General features: G+C 35.8%; 1 protein-coding gene across 8 annotated transcripts in view; it reads left to right on the forward strand.

Moving 5' to 3' along the window:
- PCDH9 (protocadherin 9) overlaps positions 1-18,708 on the forward strand; it is a 669,079-nt gene that overhangs the window by 12,519 nt on the left and 637,852 nt on the right. The window contains exon 2 of one of the 8 annotated variants that reach the window (XM_041487648.1): positions 6,515-6,530. The exons of the other annotated variants lie outside the window; for them this stretch is intronic. Within the exon in view, the coding sequence (XP_041343582.1) occupies positions 6,515-6,530 (16 nt within the window). The remainder of the gene's footprint in view (positions 1-6,514; positions 6,531-18,708) is intronic. 8 annotated transcript variants of the gene reach the window in all.

Genomic DNA, 18,708 nt, shown 5'->3' on the forward strand with positions numbered 1-18,708 from the left:
CTGATTTTTTGCCTTTGTATGCTACAAGAGCACCAGCTTGTCAATCAACAGAAGTACAAAATGAGACAAGATAGGTGATCTGCTGCTGTGACTGGCATTTTATTTTTATTTTACAACATCTTTTTTCTTTCCCAAATTTAAAAATGGCAATATTTTTCTGTAGTGGGGTAACAGATGAGAAAAATGGATATAATGAAGGGAGGTCACTCCAGTCCTGTTAGTCGTGGCTTCTAATGCCCATTCTGTTGAAAGCACTGGTACAGTCCAGGTGGACAATGGAGCTGTAGGTGACTATCTGTATGAATTTTATCAATGTCCATCCTGTGTGAATGAGATGAAAATATGAATGAGACTTAAATATATTTGATTTTGTTATTTTTCATTCTTGCTGTAATTTTAATGCATTGCAACAAACCTCATGCAGCCCAAAGTATTTAACCGGTAGGGCAGAACCACTTCTGGGTGGGCTGTGTAGGCTTTCAAGCTGCCTCTGGGCAAAGCGGGCTCCAGAACCTTCAGCAAGTAATTTGAATCTTGTAACATTGTTGGGGTTTTGATCTGCTTCCCTGAGTACAAATCAGAACTTTTGTTTCTTAATGTGATTTTTCAAATTCCGGACTAAGAAATGGAGAAAAGCATGGGTGCTTTTTGAGAGGTTTGAGAAACTGATGCACTTCTATGGCTTTGTGATGTGTGTTTTGATAGCATCCCCACTGAACATCCCTGGATTTCAGTATCTCTCAGCTTTGCTGAATCTAAGCTTTGGCCCTCTTCTGTGCTTTAGCAGTTGATTAAGAAACGTTCTAATCTGTCGCAGAGTACCAAGAAACTAATGGCTTGTGAAGTATTTTAGTCTTCAAGCTTCCACTATAAATGATATGAAAAATAGTGTAATTTTGGCTGATGCTTAAATACATCTCTTTCTTTTATGAGCTACTGTCTCTGTCCTTTCATGTTTCTCTTTTTATTCTTTTATTCTCTGAGAATGCTTATTTTTGTAAAACATATTTATGCACATATTAGAAATCTGAGTTTCCCCCTCAAATACATAGTATCACAGTGCAGAAGTGGCATATTTTATGTACAATCTGTTCTAGTACACCCAACTCACAACCACACATTGCTTGTGTCCACACAAAGACTTTTAATGAATGATGGTCTTTAAGATTCAAGGATTTGAAACATTTGAAAGCATATCAGCATAATACTGGAAGCTATTCTATATGTGTTGTAGTTAAAAAAAGTAGATGAAGTAATTATTTCATATATGTTTTTATTTACTCACTTGTTTTCCTTTTCTTTTTATAAGACCATTCATACTTTTATATATGGCATAATGCATTCATAATTTGTAATAGGTGTGGTATGTCACAGACTTATGATAGAAAATTGATTCTGAAAGAAAACAATAACAAAAAAATGTTAATCACAAAGCAGAAAAGCGGAGATTGCAACCCAGTAACTGGATAGTGCTTCTTGAGTTCAGCAATTTGAAAGGGAGATTGGGAGGAGAGATGAAAACATTCATATATCTTTACAATTCAAAATGGTTTAAAGATGACTGAACTTGTAAGAAAACTTATTCTTTAATAAGAAAGCTGGCAGTGCTGCTGTGATATACAGATTGTCAGTGATCCTTGAGTCTACTTCTTCAAAGCAGTGTGCTGAGCACTTTTCAGCAGAGTAGTTCCATTCAGTGCCTGCTGAAACTTTATAGATGGTGCAGATCACTTCCAGACAAAGTACTTCTCGTTGTCAACTATGATATTTTTGTGTCAAAAGTATGTCACAGAAGTAATTCCCAATTTTAGAACTTTCATTCTTTGGATCAGTGGTGACCACATTAAAAAACGCTCTGCATTCACTGTCTCACACTTGGTATTATTTAACATTTTCATGTCCTGGTGCTAAATAGCAGCCTTAGTTGTATTCAGTATTGTGGAAATTCATTTCAGTAAGCCTCTAGCTACTGAAAAGTGTTATATCTTACATCCTGCTGTCTTCAGTAAAGATGGTTGGGGGTCAGGATAGCCCTCTGTGCTGTGTGCTCCTTCTTGCTACTGCTCATGACATTTGGCATTTGATAGGGATGCTGTGATAGCACCTTCAATTAAAAGCCATAGGCAACAAGCATAACAAAGAGAATCCTTAAGACTGCTTAACATTATGCCATTGCTTTGACTTGAATAAAACCAGCATGAGAATAAATTGCCTGTGTTGGTTTAATTGTGATCTTCACCTAAGCACTACCCATGAGACCTTAGACCCAGCAGAAAACGCTAGTGGGAGTATCAGGGGCTTTTCCTGAGATTGCTTAAATTTATCATATTTCTGCTAGAAAAAACTAACATAATTTTATTCCAGCTTTAAAGCCTTAAGCTTTTGCTGCCTGTTTTGGATTTTCATTACTTTTATGTCTATACAGTTACACAGATAACGAAAAACAAAAAAAAGACTGCATATCTCTGCATGTAACACTGCTCTGCAACTATACAGCACCTCATTAGTTTTTTCAGTATCAGAGATAAGTTAGCATTCTGTCATGAAATCTGAACTGCCACCACATCTCGCTGAAGCTTATAAGCCATGCCATAGTAACTTTCAAAAAGTGCATTAACTCTTGCAACAGAAGATTCAGTCTTGTAAACACAAAGCAATCATATGGCTCTATCTATCTGTGAAGCCAATTTGTTTGACATTTTCTTCTGTAAATTTTGCTGCTCTTAGAAATCTTTTGAAACAGAAAGGGAGAAATTTCAGTTTTGTCTCTTTTTGCACAATGCAATTGACGGAGGTAGACCTAGCCTCATTTACATTTGGACTGTGCTGTACACTCATTACTTTTTGAACGTGATGTGCCTTTTTCTCATTTTTTAAAGATTCTATCTTCACTGAAAAAAAGGTGTTTTATATCAATATTGCTGTTGTGAGATATCTGCCTAAATGTAAAATCCTTGTGGAGACAAGAAAAAGGTATTTTGTACCTTACTGTAGCTGGTCAAGGTCAGCCTGGAACAATTCATTCGGGGTTGATCTCTACTGGCTATGTACAGATGAATCTACAATACCTTATCATTAGCAGGATTTTCTACTGCCTTACCTTCAGTGTGAAATCATGCTGCACTGTCTTGCAGTGAGGTGCCTTTAAGGATGTGATTCATGTGTGTATTTACTCTAGGTCCTTTAACACTTCCCAAGTGATGCCAAGTGAGTCTGTCCTACTGTCTAGAAAAACCATACAATTTGGTCCTGTGGTTGAATTAAAGTCCTTGGACTATCACATATAATACTGATGCTATTAGCAGAGATACCCCTAAGTGTTCCTGCCAGGCTTGCATCACCATCTGGTGTAATTCCAATGCATTTTCATACATCTTCAGTGTCGGTGTTACTGTTCTGCAAACTGTGCTCGACTGCCAATGATTGCAGCTGCATACAATGGCCATAACTCAGTCACCCCCTAAGGTGGAGTAATATGAGTCACCAAAATCAAACATTAATTCAGCACAGGCCATTACTTTGTGATGGTAATGGTATAGATGTGCCTGTATTCTATTTTTACTAAAGTAAGACACAGTATTTTATAGGAAGCATGATCAGAATAAAACATTCCATCCATGGTCTACTCCATGTTGGCAATAAATAAGTAGACTAGGAAAAAATGTCAGTTCCTTTGCAAGTGAGGTAAGCAGTCCTGGGCATAAGTTGCCTTTTTGGAATTTTTTTGTTCTGTATCTTGAGTCTGCCTGCTCCTAAGAATGCTCTTCTCAGTGTATGTCTTCCACCTTTTCAAAGTTTCTCCTGAAATTGTCTGTAGGTTTGGGGTTTATATTTCTTGAAATGTTCCTTTGTGTTGTCTGATCTCTTTATTTTTGAGCTGATCTCAATGACTTTTTTTGATATTTTCTACTTCTGAACTTTCAAGGTAATTTGCTTGCCTCATGTACTGCACAGGTGTTCCACCTATCCTCTCATTTTCAATATACTTTTATTAACATTATTTTCCCCCATCAACATACCTATAAGACCACATATTTGATACAGTCAGTAGTTACTCAGTGTGAGACATTTTCCATTCACATGTGATACCTACTGGCTGCTGCTTCCAATTATGCCATATGCTGGAAAGCTGAGCTGTTGAAATATTGGAGTGAATGTTATAATCAAACTTGTTAAGAAGTAGCAGTGTGTCTCATAAAGGGTTCTGGACAATGTCTGATTTCTGCCATAAGCAAAATACTGACAAGTCCTGCTTTGTTTTGCTGCTTTTTCAGGTGGCAGAGAGCTAGACATACATTCATTATATTGTAAAATCATAACCTTCGAGATCTTGCTGAATCTGCCCTACAGCTATTTATCACATGATTGCAGGGAATGAAAATAACATTCTTCCTTCTACTAGGAATATGTTGCTAACCTTGGGGCAAGATAGTGCATAATTTTATGTGTGCCTAGTCTTGCTGTTATATATAGACTGTTTTGAGATGAATCAGTGTTATCATTTCCCAGAATTTAGCACTAGTGCTTTAGCAGAGCCAAGGAGATTTCATACACTTAGGCTCTTGGCTACAATAGTGACCAGGGATCTCAAGTCTGAGTCACATTTATATTAATGCCATTTTATAGTCATGGACAAAGGCCAAAAAGGTGCTAATATAATTTGCTCCCGAGTTATTTTATTTTATTTTTTTAGGTTAGGGCTGCATGTAACTCTACTTACTCTAAGTAAAGGCTATCTGAACCCAACTCTTGTTTCATATTCATTAATTTTGTACTTGTGAAATCACAACTGTTTCCCTGATGGTTTTGCTTGTAATCAAGAGTTGAAACTGTCTCCTCATATTTGTGTGATAATCCCTCTTTCTTCCTTCCACAAACACGCTGAAGGAGATGCAAAGATCTCTAACACTTTTTTCTGTCCTATGGCACCTATCCTTCTCTTGCAGCTGCTTCAGTAATAGCTGGGTTTAAACAAGAAGCAGTATTTCACTTGGAATGGCAAGAATTATGGAAGCTGAAGCTCAGTCCCTTCTCACAATTATCAGTTTAACCTCTGAGGTGCCAAGCTGCTGCTTTTATAAGCATAGCTCTACTATAGCTGTGTAACAAAAATGCAACTCTGAATTCTTGAATTACGCAAGGGTGATATGCCAGGAGTAGTTTTAAGCACATTGAAATAATCTCTGACACTACATAGACACTCCCTGTCATGGCCCACTTTTGAGCTATTTATGCATATAGATAACATTTTTTCAGTATTGTCTAAAGATAAACATTTCTCGAAAAAAATTTCCAAGCTATGTAAATTGAGTTTCAGGTTTTAGTGTCTAACATCTTTAGAACAGCAGAACAGCATGAAATTAGCAGAAAAAGACTGAGGCATATTCAACTGAAAACGGTTGAATATGCAAATCAGAATACATCCACTGTTTTAAGAAAATAAATACTTCTGAGTATTGTTATGATGGTCTGTGCCCATAACAGGAACTTGTACAGTTATAAAATAGATGCTATTTTCTAATCACGGGGGACAAAATAATCATATTTCTAGTCCACGGGTCTGTGATATTTTTAAGTAGTTTAACACACTGGTAAAATGCCTTGTACTTAATCCAAACCCACTGGAGCTTCAGATTATGCTGTTCCAACTTGCTGTGTGAATTTTCTTCAGGGGATTCCTAGTTGATTAAAGCGTGATAAAAACTGACATCAGGAAGGAAGAAGTTTGTTTTTACTCTCTTCTGTATTGAGTTAGCTGTCCCAAAATTTAGATATAAATGCAGCAGTCCACTTTTTCGGACTCAGATGAGGCAAACATAATGATTTTAAATTCTGCAGAATGTACTCAGGCAAAGTGCCCATTTATTTTATTGAGAATTTTGCCTGATTAAGAACTGTTTCCCCCTTATTTCTGAGTTTCTTGGACAAACTGTGTTGACTCTGATCCAGTAATGTAGAGCAAGCTTCTTAATCTGGCACATTAAATAAAAGTTCAGCTGGGAGAGGAATGCAGTATTTTATCTTTGCATTTCAATTGAGTCGAAACTTCTTCTTTTAAGCTCAGGCTGTGAGAATCATCCTCAAGCAATATAACATCATACAAAAACTCAGGTGATAGATGCTTGGAATGAATACAAGTGTATGATGGGGCACATCTCTCCTGTTAAGAAAAACAAAAATAAGTAAGTGCAGGATTCAGACTTGCTTATTCAGTTCTGTCAAGCAATACTGTTTTGACTTCAGCACTCCTGCTGTTTGGAGTTGTGGTCATTTCTTTTTACACAGGCAGGGTATTATCCTAATCTGCATACTGGGAAAAACTCCAGTTGAGAGTAGCTGAAATTCTAAAAGAAGTTTCACTTTTGACCACATCCCAGTTTTGAATCAAGATTGCTAATGTAGGAAGGCTTGCTACTTCTTGAGTTGTGAAGAGGGTCTTGAACCTCTTTCTCAAAACTTTTTTCCTCACATTTTGATTTCTTTTCTTTGTGAAAATTGCTCATATTTCTGCCAGTGTAATAATGAAAAGAGTTGCACTTTTTATTTCTCAAACAAATGATTTTTTTTCCACTTGTACTGAGACTTCAAGTTCTGCCAAAAATCTGAATCGAAATCACCAATTGTTCTGTAATTCTTTAAGCGATTACCATTGAATAGACACACTGTGGTTCAAAATGCTGTAAATACATAAAACTTCAGTAAGAAAAATCTAGCACAAATCATAAACAGGTAACTGATGCAAGCACTAACATACGTATTTTTCATTTTAAAACATATGAATTATGAAACATAAATACATTGCCAGTAAACCCATGAGTGATCTAGTTATCATTTTATCACATGTTGAATGAGGGGAGGCTGCCTGTTCACTAAATGCTTGTAAGCTAATTTATCTCACAGGAATACTGACAATACTCAGTTTAATATACAGAAGTACTTGCTAAGAAGCTTACCAAAACAATATGGTGGGTTTAGACTAAAATCATACCAGAAGGTCCATCCTTCAGTTCTCTGAATCATAAGAAGAAACAGATTGTTTCAAACGGAAGATGAGAAATAACGTAATCTAACCAATCTGCACTTTGGCAGAGTCAGGATAGGATGGCTGAGGTTTTTTTGCTTATTCTGAGCTAATGTATTTATTTGACAGCATACTGAAGAACTGACCATTTTAATTAAGAATATGTTTTCCTGAAAAGCAAAACTCTTGGTAGGTTCAGATGGGTCTTTATCAGTGGGTAGTTACATAACACTCTTCGGGGTCAACCAGCAGGGTGAACCAGTTGATGACATCAGCCCACACTTGGGAACTGCAATATATAAGGCACCAATGGAAAAAAGTAGGTACTTGCTTCCTTCACAGTTTTAATTGCTTCCCCTAAAGCCTTCTGTCCATGATTCTTCTTGAACTTTGAATCCATGAAGTTTTTTCTTCTGGGGCTTGGGAACTGTCACTTTTTACAAATCTATTGATTAAAGTTTTGTGCCCCCCCCCTGCTTTTTTTGCTGATGTTACAGGCTTAGCTTTTCTGCTTCTTTGGGGCAGTTTGGCTTTTCTTCTTACTTTCTTCCTACCTAACCAAATGTAGCAAAAGTATTCTTACTTTTCCTTCTTACCCTGACAGCAGGCCTATTTTTTTTTCACCTTTGCGTTATTTCCCAGGAGAATGAACAATTACTCCTGTGGAGTAACCATTATCTGTTAGGAAGTGAATCATACATCATTTGCATGTTACTGGCTCGTGCTGTTTTATCAACAGTCAGTATTAAATATGTAGACCTAATTAGCATATTTGGGTTTGGAATTTTTAATTAGAAGAATTTCCTGTTCCCTAGACCAATGCACTTAATTCTGTATCAATGACAGCTCTTTCAAACAGAACAGGCAAAAATACTTACATGAGATATATTGCTGCATAGCTCCTAAAAAAAAATTAAATTATTTATAGTGGTACTATAGTAGTGTATATATGGTAGTGGTACATAGAAGTATATATATATGTATAAAATTGTTTATATAATTTTAAGTGTTTTAGAATACAGAAATATCAATATTACTCTTTCAGTAAAGGGTAAACTGAGAAATAAAATCTTATAGGTGATGATTATTTTTGAAGCAAATGGTAGAACATGGATTAAAAACTATGTACATCCTACGCAGAAGTGCTTATATAGAAGAAAAAAAAGGAATAAGATATAAAGTGTTGATGTCTATATGGAGGAAAACATAGCAGTTTCAGAAATCTGGGATGCCAGTACCACATCAGCAGCTATTTGCATAGTATTGTCAGGGAAAACTGTTCTGTAGACAATCCAGTGAATCAGAGCTGTTTGATTAATCAAATCAAGTCTCTGTTGTAGCAATGCAGAGAGGTTATGTCTGCTGGCAATCTGATTTGAAATCAAATGCTTATGGATTAATGAACACAAATCAATTGCTTCTAAGCCCTTTTCAAGCAAAATCTTAGGTCTTTAGAAATGTAGCTAAGTAGGGAATGATTAGCCTGGTCTGACAGCACAAGTGAGAATTTATCCACTCAAAATGCACTCTTTACAATTAAAGAAAATCCAAGCAATTAAAAGGAGCCAAAACAAAGCAAAGAAGAAAATTTGCAAGTCATGTTTGCTGTTTTATTAACATATGGTAATGTAAGCAATCTGTAATCATAGTTACATTGCATTCTAATTGAACAATAAACTTAACAGAACTATTTCATATCAGCTGAGGATCTGTCCCACAATCTGTGTTTTTAAAAGCAGTCTAGGCCATGTCTCCAGATGACCTTTGCACTTTAATGTATTGAAAAAAAAAAGAAAAAGAAAGAGTATTCTTTCTTTCTTAGCAGTAGTTGTTCATCATATTATCTTTAAAAAATGTGAACAATATGCATATTATGAAAGGAAGTATGTAATCCATTTGAGCATAAAAGAAAGTTCTGCTTTTATAGGAATTGACTCAGAAATAATTCATGTACAATTTCGCATTCCCTTGGTCTCTCTCTTCTCCAAGAGGGTTCTGCTTTGGTTAGATACTAAATTAGTTATATCTAAATGCCACCTTTGTTTCTGCCCCCACTGAGCTTAACAGTTAATTTTCCTAGCTAGAATAAAGAAATCCTTGCTTTCATATTTTATCCCATCCCCGTGGTGCAGTAGACCAATAAGAAGCATCTAGTTCTTACCGAGTTAAGTGAATAGAAGCACTTTTCTGAAGAAAATTGGCTGGCTTTCACACATCACAGAAAAAATCATCAATTAAAAATGGAAACAGCTGGAAATTAACATCTTCCTCTTGTTGAAGGTGAATATTAAAATGCTTCCGATTATACTTTCCCTTTCTTTGTTTGAAGATGATCATTATTATTTTACAATTATGCTTTCACTTCCTAAGGTAATGGTGATAGCCTTATCTGCTTGGGTTTGTTTTTGAAAAACTTGACTATGTGTAGCATTTTATTTAAAAATAGCTGTACTGTACTGGCTTTGTGCACAGCATAACTGAATCCTAACTTCATTGAGGATAAAATTTTTATCTGAACAGTTTAGGGTTAGCAAAAGATTTGCATTAAAATCTCTGGGAATTTTGCATTTTATACTAAGTGCTTTTGAAAAACCTACACTTTTGCCTCATGTTGAACTCATAAAGATCACAGAATTCTAAGGATGTTGTCTGCTATTTAACTTGAAATGTGATTTAATCTGGAGGTTAGAATATTTTAAATGGAAACATTAGTGATGGCAGTCACTAATCTAGAAAAAAAAAAACCAACCCAACACCACAACAAAAAGAGCTAGGCATCAGCCACTCTCTTAAAACTTTAAGAAGTAGATGCTGTTTTGTGCAAGGAGAAACTCCATGAACTGGCCTCTTTGATGAGGTTTCATATGTGTCACCATCTTAAAGTCATTCTTTTAGTGTGTAATAGTGAATAATATCTTTTAGCTGCTTACTTTAGTGCTAATTATTTAATTTAATTTTGGCCAGTTAGTTCTATTAATTCAGGTTGATGGGCTGGTGTAGATTTTCTAGTTATTTGGGCTCCATTAGTTTAGTTGGGCCTAAATAATTCAAAAAAGGAGAATATGAAGCCAATCATGTTGTCTTGTGACTGTGAATGTGCATGTATAAATATGAGAACAGATATATACATGTGCTTGTATGTACAGGATTACATGTACCTATTGAAATACTGAGGATTCTGCTTCAGAGAGAAGACATGATGGTGGCCAAAGGTACATTATTCATGTTGTCTAATGAACATGCGCTGGTATGTATTTAATAGCTAAAGAGTCTCAGAAGGAAATTTAAAGTAATTTTCAACAGTTTTTATGAAGACAAACATAATTTCTGTTGTGAATAACCCAAAAGTACTTTGTGCTGTCCAGTTGAGATGCTAAACAAGTCCTCATACAGTACTGGACAAGCTCTGTTTATAAAAACACCTGAAGAACTAATTTAATGATATTTGAAGATTTATTTTACAGAATAAAAACAGAAGCCAAATGTTACAATGAACCATCTTAAAATCCAGTGCAATTGCAGTCCAAATCAATGTGAAGCTTCTCCCACTGAGACCTGTGGCATATATACACCAAAGGTGAATTAATATATTCTGTAGGAATGCCTTTAAACAAAAGCATGATAGAAGGAAGATGAGAAGAACAGTTTGTAACTCCCAGGTTCCTCCTTAGCAAGCAGTTCCCTGGCTGAATCCCTGTTGCTTACAGTCTAAATGAGAGTGAAAACACATAGGGACGTCACTAAGGCATCAGCAATATGGCTGGAGAGAGTTTCTAACTGGAAGAGATCATGAGGCTCCTCCAAATAGATATTTCTGATTCCATTTTTGTTAGATGCATTTTACTATTTGTTTCTGGATGTCCTCAGCATTGCAACTATGTGAACCTTTGGTCCTGTGGGATCTGGGCAGATATTTGCAGGATTTCAGTCGGGGAAACACCGTGCTGATACTGAGAGTGAGCTGTCAGGTGCAATTTCCATGTATAGGTGTGTAGAACTGTTGCTCTGTGCTAGAAGATAAACTCCTTGCCACCAGTTTGGCTTGTACTGTTGGTTGTGGCATGGCTGGGTTCTGCCTGTGCTGTGAGAAGGCCTGTCCTGAGCATCTCTACAGGCAAAGTCCGTGTGTCAGTGTCCTTTGGGCTAATGTAGGCAGCAGTGCAGACTGGTGTGACAGGTTTTTCAGTCCATGGTATCTGCTACTATACTGGTATGACCTTTGAAGAGATGTGAAGGTCAGAATTAGACACCTAAACCTTCTTTTTCACTTTTTCACTTCATTCACTTATCGGTCTGTCAGATATTGAATGTATATCATTGCTCACTATGCATTAAGATTTCTTAAACCAAATTCGTTGAGACTTTTAAGTGTTTTACCACAAGAGTATCCTGCTGTTTTCAACAATGTTGCAAGGAGACAAAGCTAGTACTACTGTAGATGACTTCTGATGGTATTATAAGTGTTGAAATTCAACAGAAAAATCTCAGCTATTTTTAAAAGTAGCTGTGCAATATTATTTTACTTTTTCTTTTGGTGTGTTGTTTGGGTTAGGCTTTAGTAGTCTTTTCGAGCTTAAATGTGATCCCTTCTGCAGTGTACATCAAAACAAACGAAACTATCTCAGTGGTCTGGGGGCAGGATACACTGTACCCATGGCTGAGTAGAGTGATTTATGCAGCAGTATGCTGAGGTACATAAGTGATGGGTTGCGAGCATGTAGATCATGTAATCACACTCGTGGTTACTGTTACTGTAGAAAGGATAAGATCTTGCTGAATTTCTGAAGGATGAGATAGTAGTGGCAGTACAGTGCTTCCAAAAGACAGGTCAGATCTGAGAAATAAAATGCTACAACAATAAATATCTCAGTTACCTAAGAAGAGCTTTATTTTAAATTTTCCTCTGTTTTGTGGTTGATTGTAAAGCTTTGGCTGTTTGGTTTTGTTTGTTTGTGTTTTTTTTTTAAATTTATTTATTTGCTTATTTATTTCCTCTTTCAGAATTAAAATATCTAAATATTTAGTCATTTTTTTCTTAATTAAAGGTTAAGGTTGTATATGTCACTAAAGACCTTAGTGCAACTAATGAGCAAACAAGCTTTTGTTTAAAGGCTTCACTAGATAATCAATCACAAATCCTGACTGGGAGCTTGTACTTTTACTTTTTCATGTCAGTGGAATTAAACCAAGGTTTACAGCTTTAAATTAATCAAGCTGATGAAAGGCTGGGTTTTTTTACTTTTTTTGTTTTTCCTAAAAAGTAGATAAATTTGACTTCTGTCTGTATGGGAAAAATATGATAGGGATATACGTGATCAGAGATAGAAATCCTGCAGTTGTGTGCATATGAGAGAGAGAGAGAAGATCCAGGCAGATAGATTACTTTGCAGTGTAAAAATGCTGAATTAAAAAGAAAAACGCTGGTGTTTACACAGAATGCTGTATTTAACAGGAGCAGCCCTGGAAAGGAATGCTCTCAGTAATCTCTCTTTAACTGTCTCAAGTGGAAGAAAGCCAAGTTGTTCAGTTGCACAATGGGTTGCAATCATGTGGGAGAGTTCCCGGTTGGGAGTTGAAAACTGAAAACCTGACATGCATAAGTGAATGAAGCTACCCTATGTGATGTGTTGATTTAAGATTTTTCTCTCCCTCCTTAAAAATACAGCCTTTGGGTGCTGAAGAGGTGACATTGCGAGACACAAAATTAGTTTAAAATTGATATTTTGGAAATCGGTGAGAATTTGTCCTGACATTATGGCCACTGGTTGTGTTTGTGACAAGCAGGCTTGATCCAAGGGGGCACTGTGAGAGCCAAATTTAATAGACGACCATTGTAATTTTCTGCCTTGCAGACAGCAGGGACTTTCTAATGTTCCTTCACCACAACAATCAGGGATTACTAAATAACAAGTCCACAGGATTGGGGGAGGATTGAAAGGATTAATGGAGTATGACAAAATTGCACCTGAGGGGGAAAATCTGTAGCAGTTTTTGTATCCTGATGTGGTACATCAGGCAAATTGGCAATTGCTACTGATCTTTACACATGCATGTCTTCAAATAAAGTGGGTGAAAGTCAAGCAGATGCAACTGTGAGGCTGAGGCTGTCATAAACATTCATGTCATTAACTGCATAAATCACTTAATACTATCATTTTAAGTATTTTGATGATCAACTATATTAAGCATCAGTGGATTGTAGGCACTGTACTAAATCATTTTTTACTCCACTATAACCTCTTATCCTGCTAAACTAAATCCTAAAAAAGATTAAAAATGTAGGGTTAGTCCAACCCTTCTCTTCAAAGTTAATTAAGGAATACAGTTTCTGTTAGGAATACTGTTTTCAGCTTTAGAACTTAAAATTGTTTTGTCAGCATTCATGAGCTGATCTGATGTTAATGAACTCCCACTATCCCTCTGATAAATACTATTTCAAAACAACAACAGCAGTCCTAGCCCTGAATTCTTATGGGATATTAATGTTTTTTAATAAAATGTTTAGCACTATGAAACACAAGCAGTTGGAAACATAGCATTTTGTTAACAGATGCTTGATTTCTTTTCACACTGGTTTAAACCAAAAATCCCACCACTGGTGGCAGTGGATTTTACATGAAATAGAAACAAGGAGAAGGAAGAAGATAATTATTCATCTTTATTTTTAAAACTCTATTTTATTTGAAAAGGAACTTAATATACAATAAACATTTTTTTATTACCTCTCTAAGAAAAATAGAAACTTGGGAGCATTTTTTTGGCTTCATGGAAATTTTAGCTTGATGTTGTGTTCATAGTAGCTGACTTAACCTTTAAATCATGGTACTTTTCCTCCCTGTTTGCTATAAACAGTCATTAGGGAAAATAGCAACTGGTGCAAACAGTTAAACTTTATGTAGGTCTACACAAGAAAGAGTAAATTAAAGCAGAAAGCAGAGAAATCACATACAGTTGCAATCTGAGGTCATCTCTCACTGATTGTGAATTGTTTAAGGAAATGTTTCTTCAGCAGCATTGACTGAAGGTCATGTTGTTATTTAGACTTTTGACTAGTGGAACAGCAAACGATTCATTAATTCCATTAGCCATCCTTTCTGCACACTGGGAAAAGCTAATGTAATTGTCAACTATTCCTACTGTATACTTAAGCTGTCAAGGATCCTGGAAGGCTTCAGTTATTATTCTCTTTGAAGATATCAAAGAAAGGGGTGGGCTATTTTGTGTATTTAAAACAGAAATAGAGAAAAAATATGCCACATAATGTAAGCTAAAAGATTTCTTTTTAACCTAAAGTGACACTGAAATACAGTAAAGCTGGGCAGGTTTCTGACTGGTAAAGCTTCTGGTTTTTGAAGTCTTTTTTGGTTTTGTTTTGGTTTTGTTTTTTTTTTGGTTTATTTTTTTGGTTTTTTTTTTGGTTTGGTTTGGTTTGGGTTTTTTTTTTGTTTTTGTTGTTGTTGTTGTTGTTTTGGGGTTTTTGGTTTGGTTTGGTTTTCTATACTTGTTATTTTAAGAGAAAATCTTAAAAGTACAGGCTGTCAGCATGCCATTAAACCTGTCTCATCTCCAGGAGCCATGCCAGGGATTTCTTGTTTCTGTTCCCGTCAGGTTCCCGAGGCAGTTCAGTCTCACCTTTGTGCTGTTGCATGTGGTGGACAGGCAAGCGTAGCATGACTGAAGTCAGTGGGCTTGCTGTGCTCTTCTTGCATGGATATTAGGAAAAATTGTGGTGCATTTTTTTTTATAGCTTGTCACCGTGAAGTTTCTGGTGGCTTAGTGGATAGCAAAAGTGAAAAACGTCATGTGGATCTGCAAAATTATTGGTATTTCTTCCTGCTGATAACAGGGATCACAGCTGAAAGCCTAGTCTACTACATTTAGCAGGAAAAAGCAAAGAGGGGTTCCAGGGTGAGTAGTGCAAAGTTGTTTGCATCTGAACTGCAATGTCTGCCCTCCAAGTGATCAGTGCTACAGGTAGTGTTTTGCAGAGAGTACTTTTTTTCTCCATAGAAGAGACAGCTATACTGGAAAGGCAGTAAAGCTCTTTGGTGCAAGAAACTTGATTTTAACTTTGGCTGAAAGTAGGTAAGCAAATCCATGTAGGGTGGTTTTTTGCAAATCCATGGAGGATGGGCTTTTGTCCACCCTGAAAAGGAAAAATGTGCTCTCTTCTGCAAATGTGAATGCCCCAGACATCCTTGGTGGTTGTTAAAAATCCACCATCGGTCATTACACATTTCAGCATATTCCTTTTATTCGGCAATAATGAATGCAAAGCTGTCTTGTCCTTTGCAAATACTTTGAGCTGTTCATAACACATTGCAGAGTGGTTGGACACAAATCACATAACCCTACTGTGCTCCATTTGAAAGGGAAGTGCAACTTTTAATTCATTATTGGCTAACTAATTTTCTGGTGTGCTTTTCACACAGTTTTGAGTGACAGTCCCACACCCCCAGTACGTAATTTCTTTAATTGCAGTGCTGAACTCGACTTTCTCTTTAAAGATTTAATTCTACATCCTGATTGTAAAATAATTAGTAGTTTACTTCTTACTCTTTTGTCCTGAAAAAGGAAACACATTTTGCATACTTCCCCAGACATAACATTGTCACTGTGTGATGATTTTTCTCTAAAACATGAAAAACTGTAGAAAAGGAGATCCATCTGTTGGGAAAGTTTTGGTCTGTGTGTGATATAATGTAATGAGTAATCATAAGTGTAAAACAGTTGGTGTGACGATTTCCTATATAATGATTATGCAGTAGTTAGTAGCCACAGTATACTATATTACTCCTGTTATGTATTTCGGAGGTGGACACTATGGATTCATAATACGGTTTAATTTGTATAAGTAGTACCAGTCCATCTGAGGGATATTCTTTCCCCAGATTGAGAATTACAAATTTACAGTGTTGATTTTTTGAACCTTATGAGCCACTACAGAGTGGAAAATATTTAAGGATAGCAGTGTATGTGCTTCTGTATGTTACTGAGTGTTAAAATAAGCAATCAGTTGATTGTTAAATAAACTAATATATATATATATATATATACAACGCATTATATTTATGCAAAGAATAGTTGCAAAAATCAGGTGAAATGTTTCACTTTTATTGTAGAAATAGGCACCATTGCTATGTATTTATCTATGCATAGTTTAGGAGAGAAGAAGATGCTGTCAATGGTTCTGTAATATTTTCTTCATTGTAGTGGCTATGGAGTTGAATAAGAATTCACTGATATGTATAGTAATGAATCTTTATAATTTCTAATCAGTATTGGACAGTGCAAATGAACAGGTGTCCTTTAAAAATGGACTTTTGTACGCTTTGAGTAAAGAATTACCTAAAAAATATAAAGTAGTTGTACATTCAATATGTATTAAATTCCATTTTTCCTTTGCTATATTTTGTAAAATGTTTTCATTGTAAACAGTATGCCTCTCACACATGTCAAATCAAAGCTCTTTATTTTAGAAATATATACCTAATGTAATTGGAAGCTTATTGCACTCTCATGCAATGTATATATTGTGACTTCAAAAAGTCTGTACTGAACTTTGCTCAAACTACTAGTATGTGGATTTCTTTAAATTTATTTTTAATTAATGATATGAAGGATGAGATCCTTTCTAAATGTACTTTAAAATTCACAATAAAGTTTCAGAAGTTCTTTTGTACAATGTTGAGGCTTTGTGTTGAATTTTCTTGTTCAAATCCTTTTAAACAGCTCTCTTGACTAAGTTCCACATTCCTCAAATATGTGTAAATCTGTGTTTAACATCATCACAATTTAAATCAGGTGTGCCCTGTCACAAAGTACTGTAATTCCATTTACTTCAGAGTAAATTAGGCTACTCCAGTGAGCACAGTGTCTCCTGGCACTTCTGTAATTTCTGCTGGAGATTCAGTGTGGGTTCAACAGTGTATTGGACTTCAAGGGTGAGGCAAAATATATCTCAATTTGTATATCAGCCCAGTCCAGGAGACAATACAGAATAAATTGGATGAAATAGTGAGGAAAACATAGAGAAAAACATGCGTATTTTAGAAAAAAAAATCCAAAAATCCAAAAATCTGGTTTATAACTCCCAATGAAAACAAAAGGAAATATGGCAATGCTGGAGAAAGATGCAGTGGTCTAGTACACAGTCAAATACATTGCAAGCTTTCAGTTTTATTCTGAAATCCTATGTCTTTTGTTTTTATTGCTATTATTGGATGATTTGGTAGTAATTGAGGTAAAAATATTGGTGGCATCAGTGGGGAATTTGCCTGAGTAAAGAGGTAATTGAGCCCTGTGAAGCTTGGAATAACAATTACTTTTTTTGTGTCTAACCTTCTTCATCTGGAAAAAACTGTGACAATTGTTTTGCTCAGATATAGAAGTTCTATTTACCTATATGTTTAGCAATGACTAAAAAGGTTAAGCAAGAGTATAGTATAATTTTTCTTTTGAGGAAAAAACAGTCTTATTCCCCATGAAATGACTACTGTTTAGCTGTTTATTTAATCAAAAGAGGATTTGGCTTCTAATTTTTTAGATGAAGTCTTAAAAAGCAGTTAACATAGTGACTGTGAAAATTGCTAGTGGCACAGTTTTACGTCATTTTTTTACATGTTTGACAACTCCGTATGGCATACCTATTTTATCATGAGATAGTAATTTTTCAAGATGCTTTCACTGGCACTGCATATCTGCATATCTGCAGACATATATAGCTTGATAGTTTCCATTCAGAAGTCCCAATATAGCTCCTTAACAATGGTTAGCTAGAGTTTTGCACACTAAAAATGTAATTCTGATGTCAAGTAAATCTGATTTGAGAATGAGCTAGAAATGTCTTTCAAAATCCCCTATTTAACTTGTCTGTTTAAATAGGTAAAACTTCTAGAAATTATTTCCCACTGCAAAGCTTCAACTAAGGTCCAAGGCAAAATTAGACCTAATTATCTTAATGGCAGATAATACTCAGCTGAATACTTTACTTACAAAATGTGTTAACTTTAATGGTGCTATTCATACAGAAAATCAGATCTTTCTTTCTGAGTTACTCCTTCTTTAAAGACGGAAGAACATTTTTGAATTGTCTTCGAAAAGAACCTGAAATTCGGGCTCTAAAGAGAGCCCTCAGATCTCTGCAGAGAGATAGTTTCACCATACTCAACTATTTTTTAACAGTCTGTAATAACATTTATCTCATTAAAGATCTGCTATGGGGCTAACTCAACACTCAATTATGGTGAAGCTGATGCTCCAAATGAGAATGATTTTCACTTTTAATTCTTGAAATGGGAACGGATGTTCAAGTGTTCACGTCTGAGGAAACACTGATGACCGAAAGGAGGTAGGATCCTGCACTTTTCTTGCAAATATAGCCAGAGACCAGAAATAGCACACCAACATTACTCACAAGAGAATAAACAAAGCACTCACTGTCATCAGGATTGCAAGCTGGCACACTGCCTGTTGACAGGTTTGATGATAGTCATCACCTGCTTGGCTTGCAGTACTTGGGACCCATAATTGTCTCCTGATGTATGGTTTTGTGTCTTTCCGCTAAGGTTCACATCGTCACCTTTTCCATTATGAATCTTTTTATTGCACTACTACTGCCAAAGTTAAGTTATTAGACTAATCTGCAACGTGATTAGGTAACCCAGGCCCATATTAGCTGGCAGTTA

This window comes from Pyrgilauda ruficollis, unplaced genomic scaffold, assembly GCF_017590135.1.
Source record: "Pyrgilauda ruficollis isolate IOZ18807 unplaced genomic scaffold, ASM1759013v1 scaffold82, whole genome shotgun sequence".
NCBI lineage: Eukaryota > Metazoa > Chordata > Aves > Passeriformes > Passeridae > Pyrgilauda > Pyrgilauda ruficollis.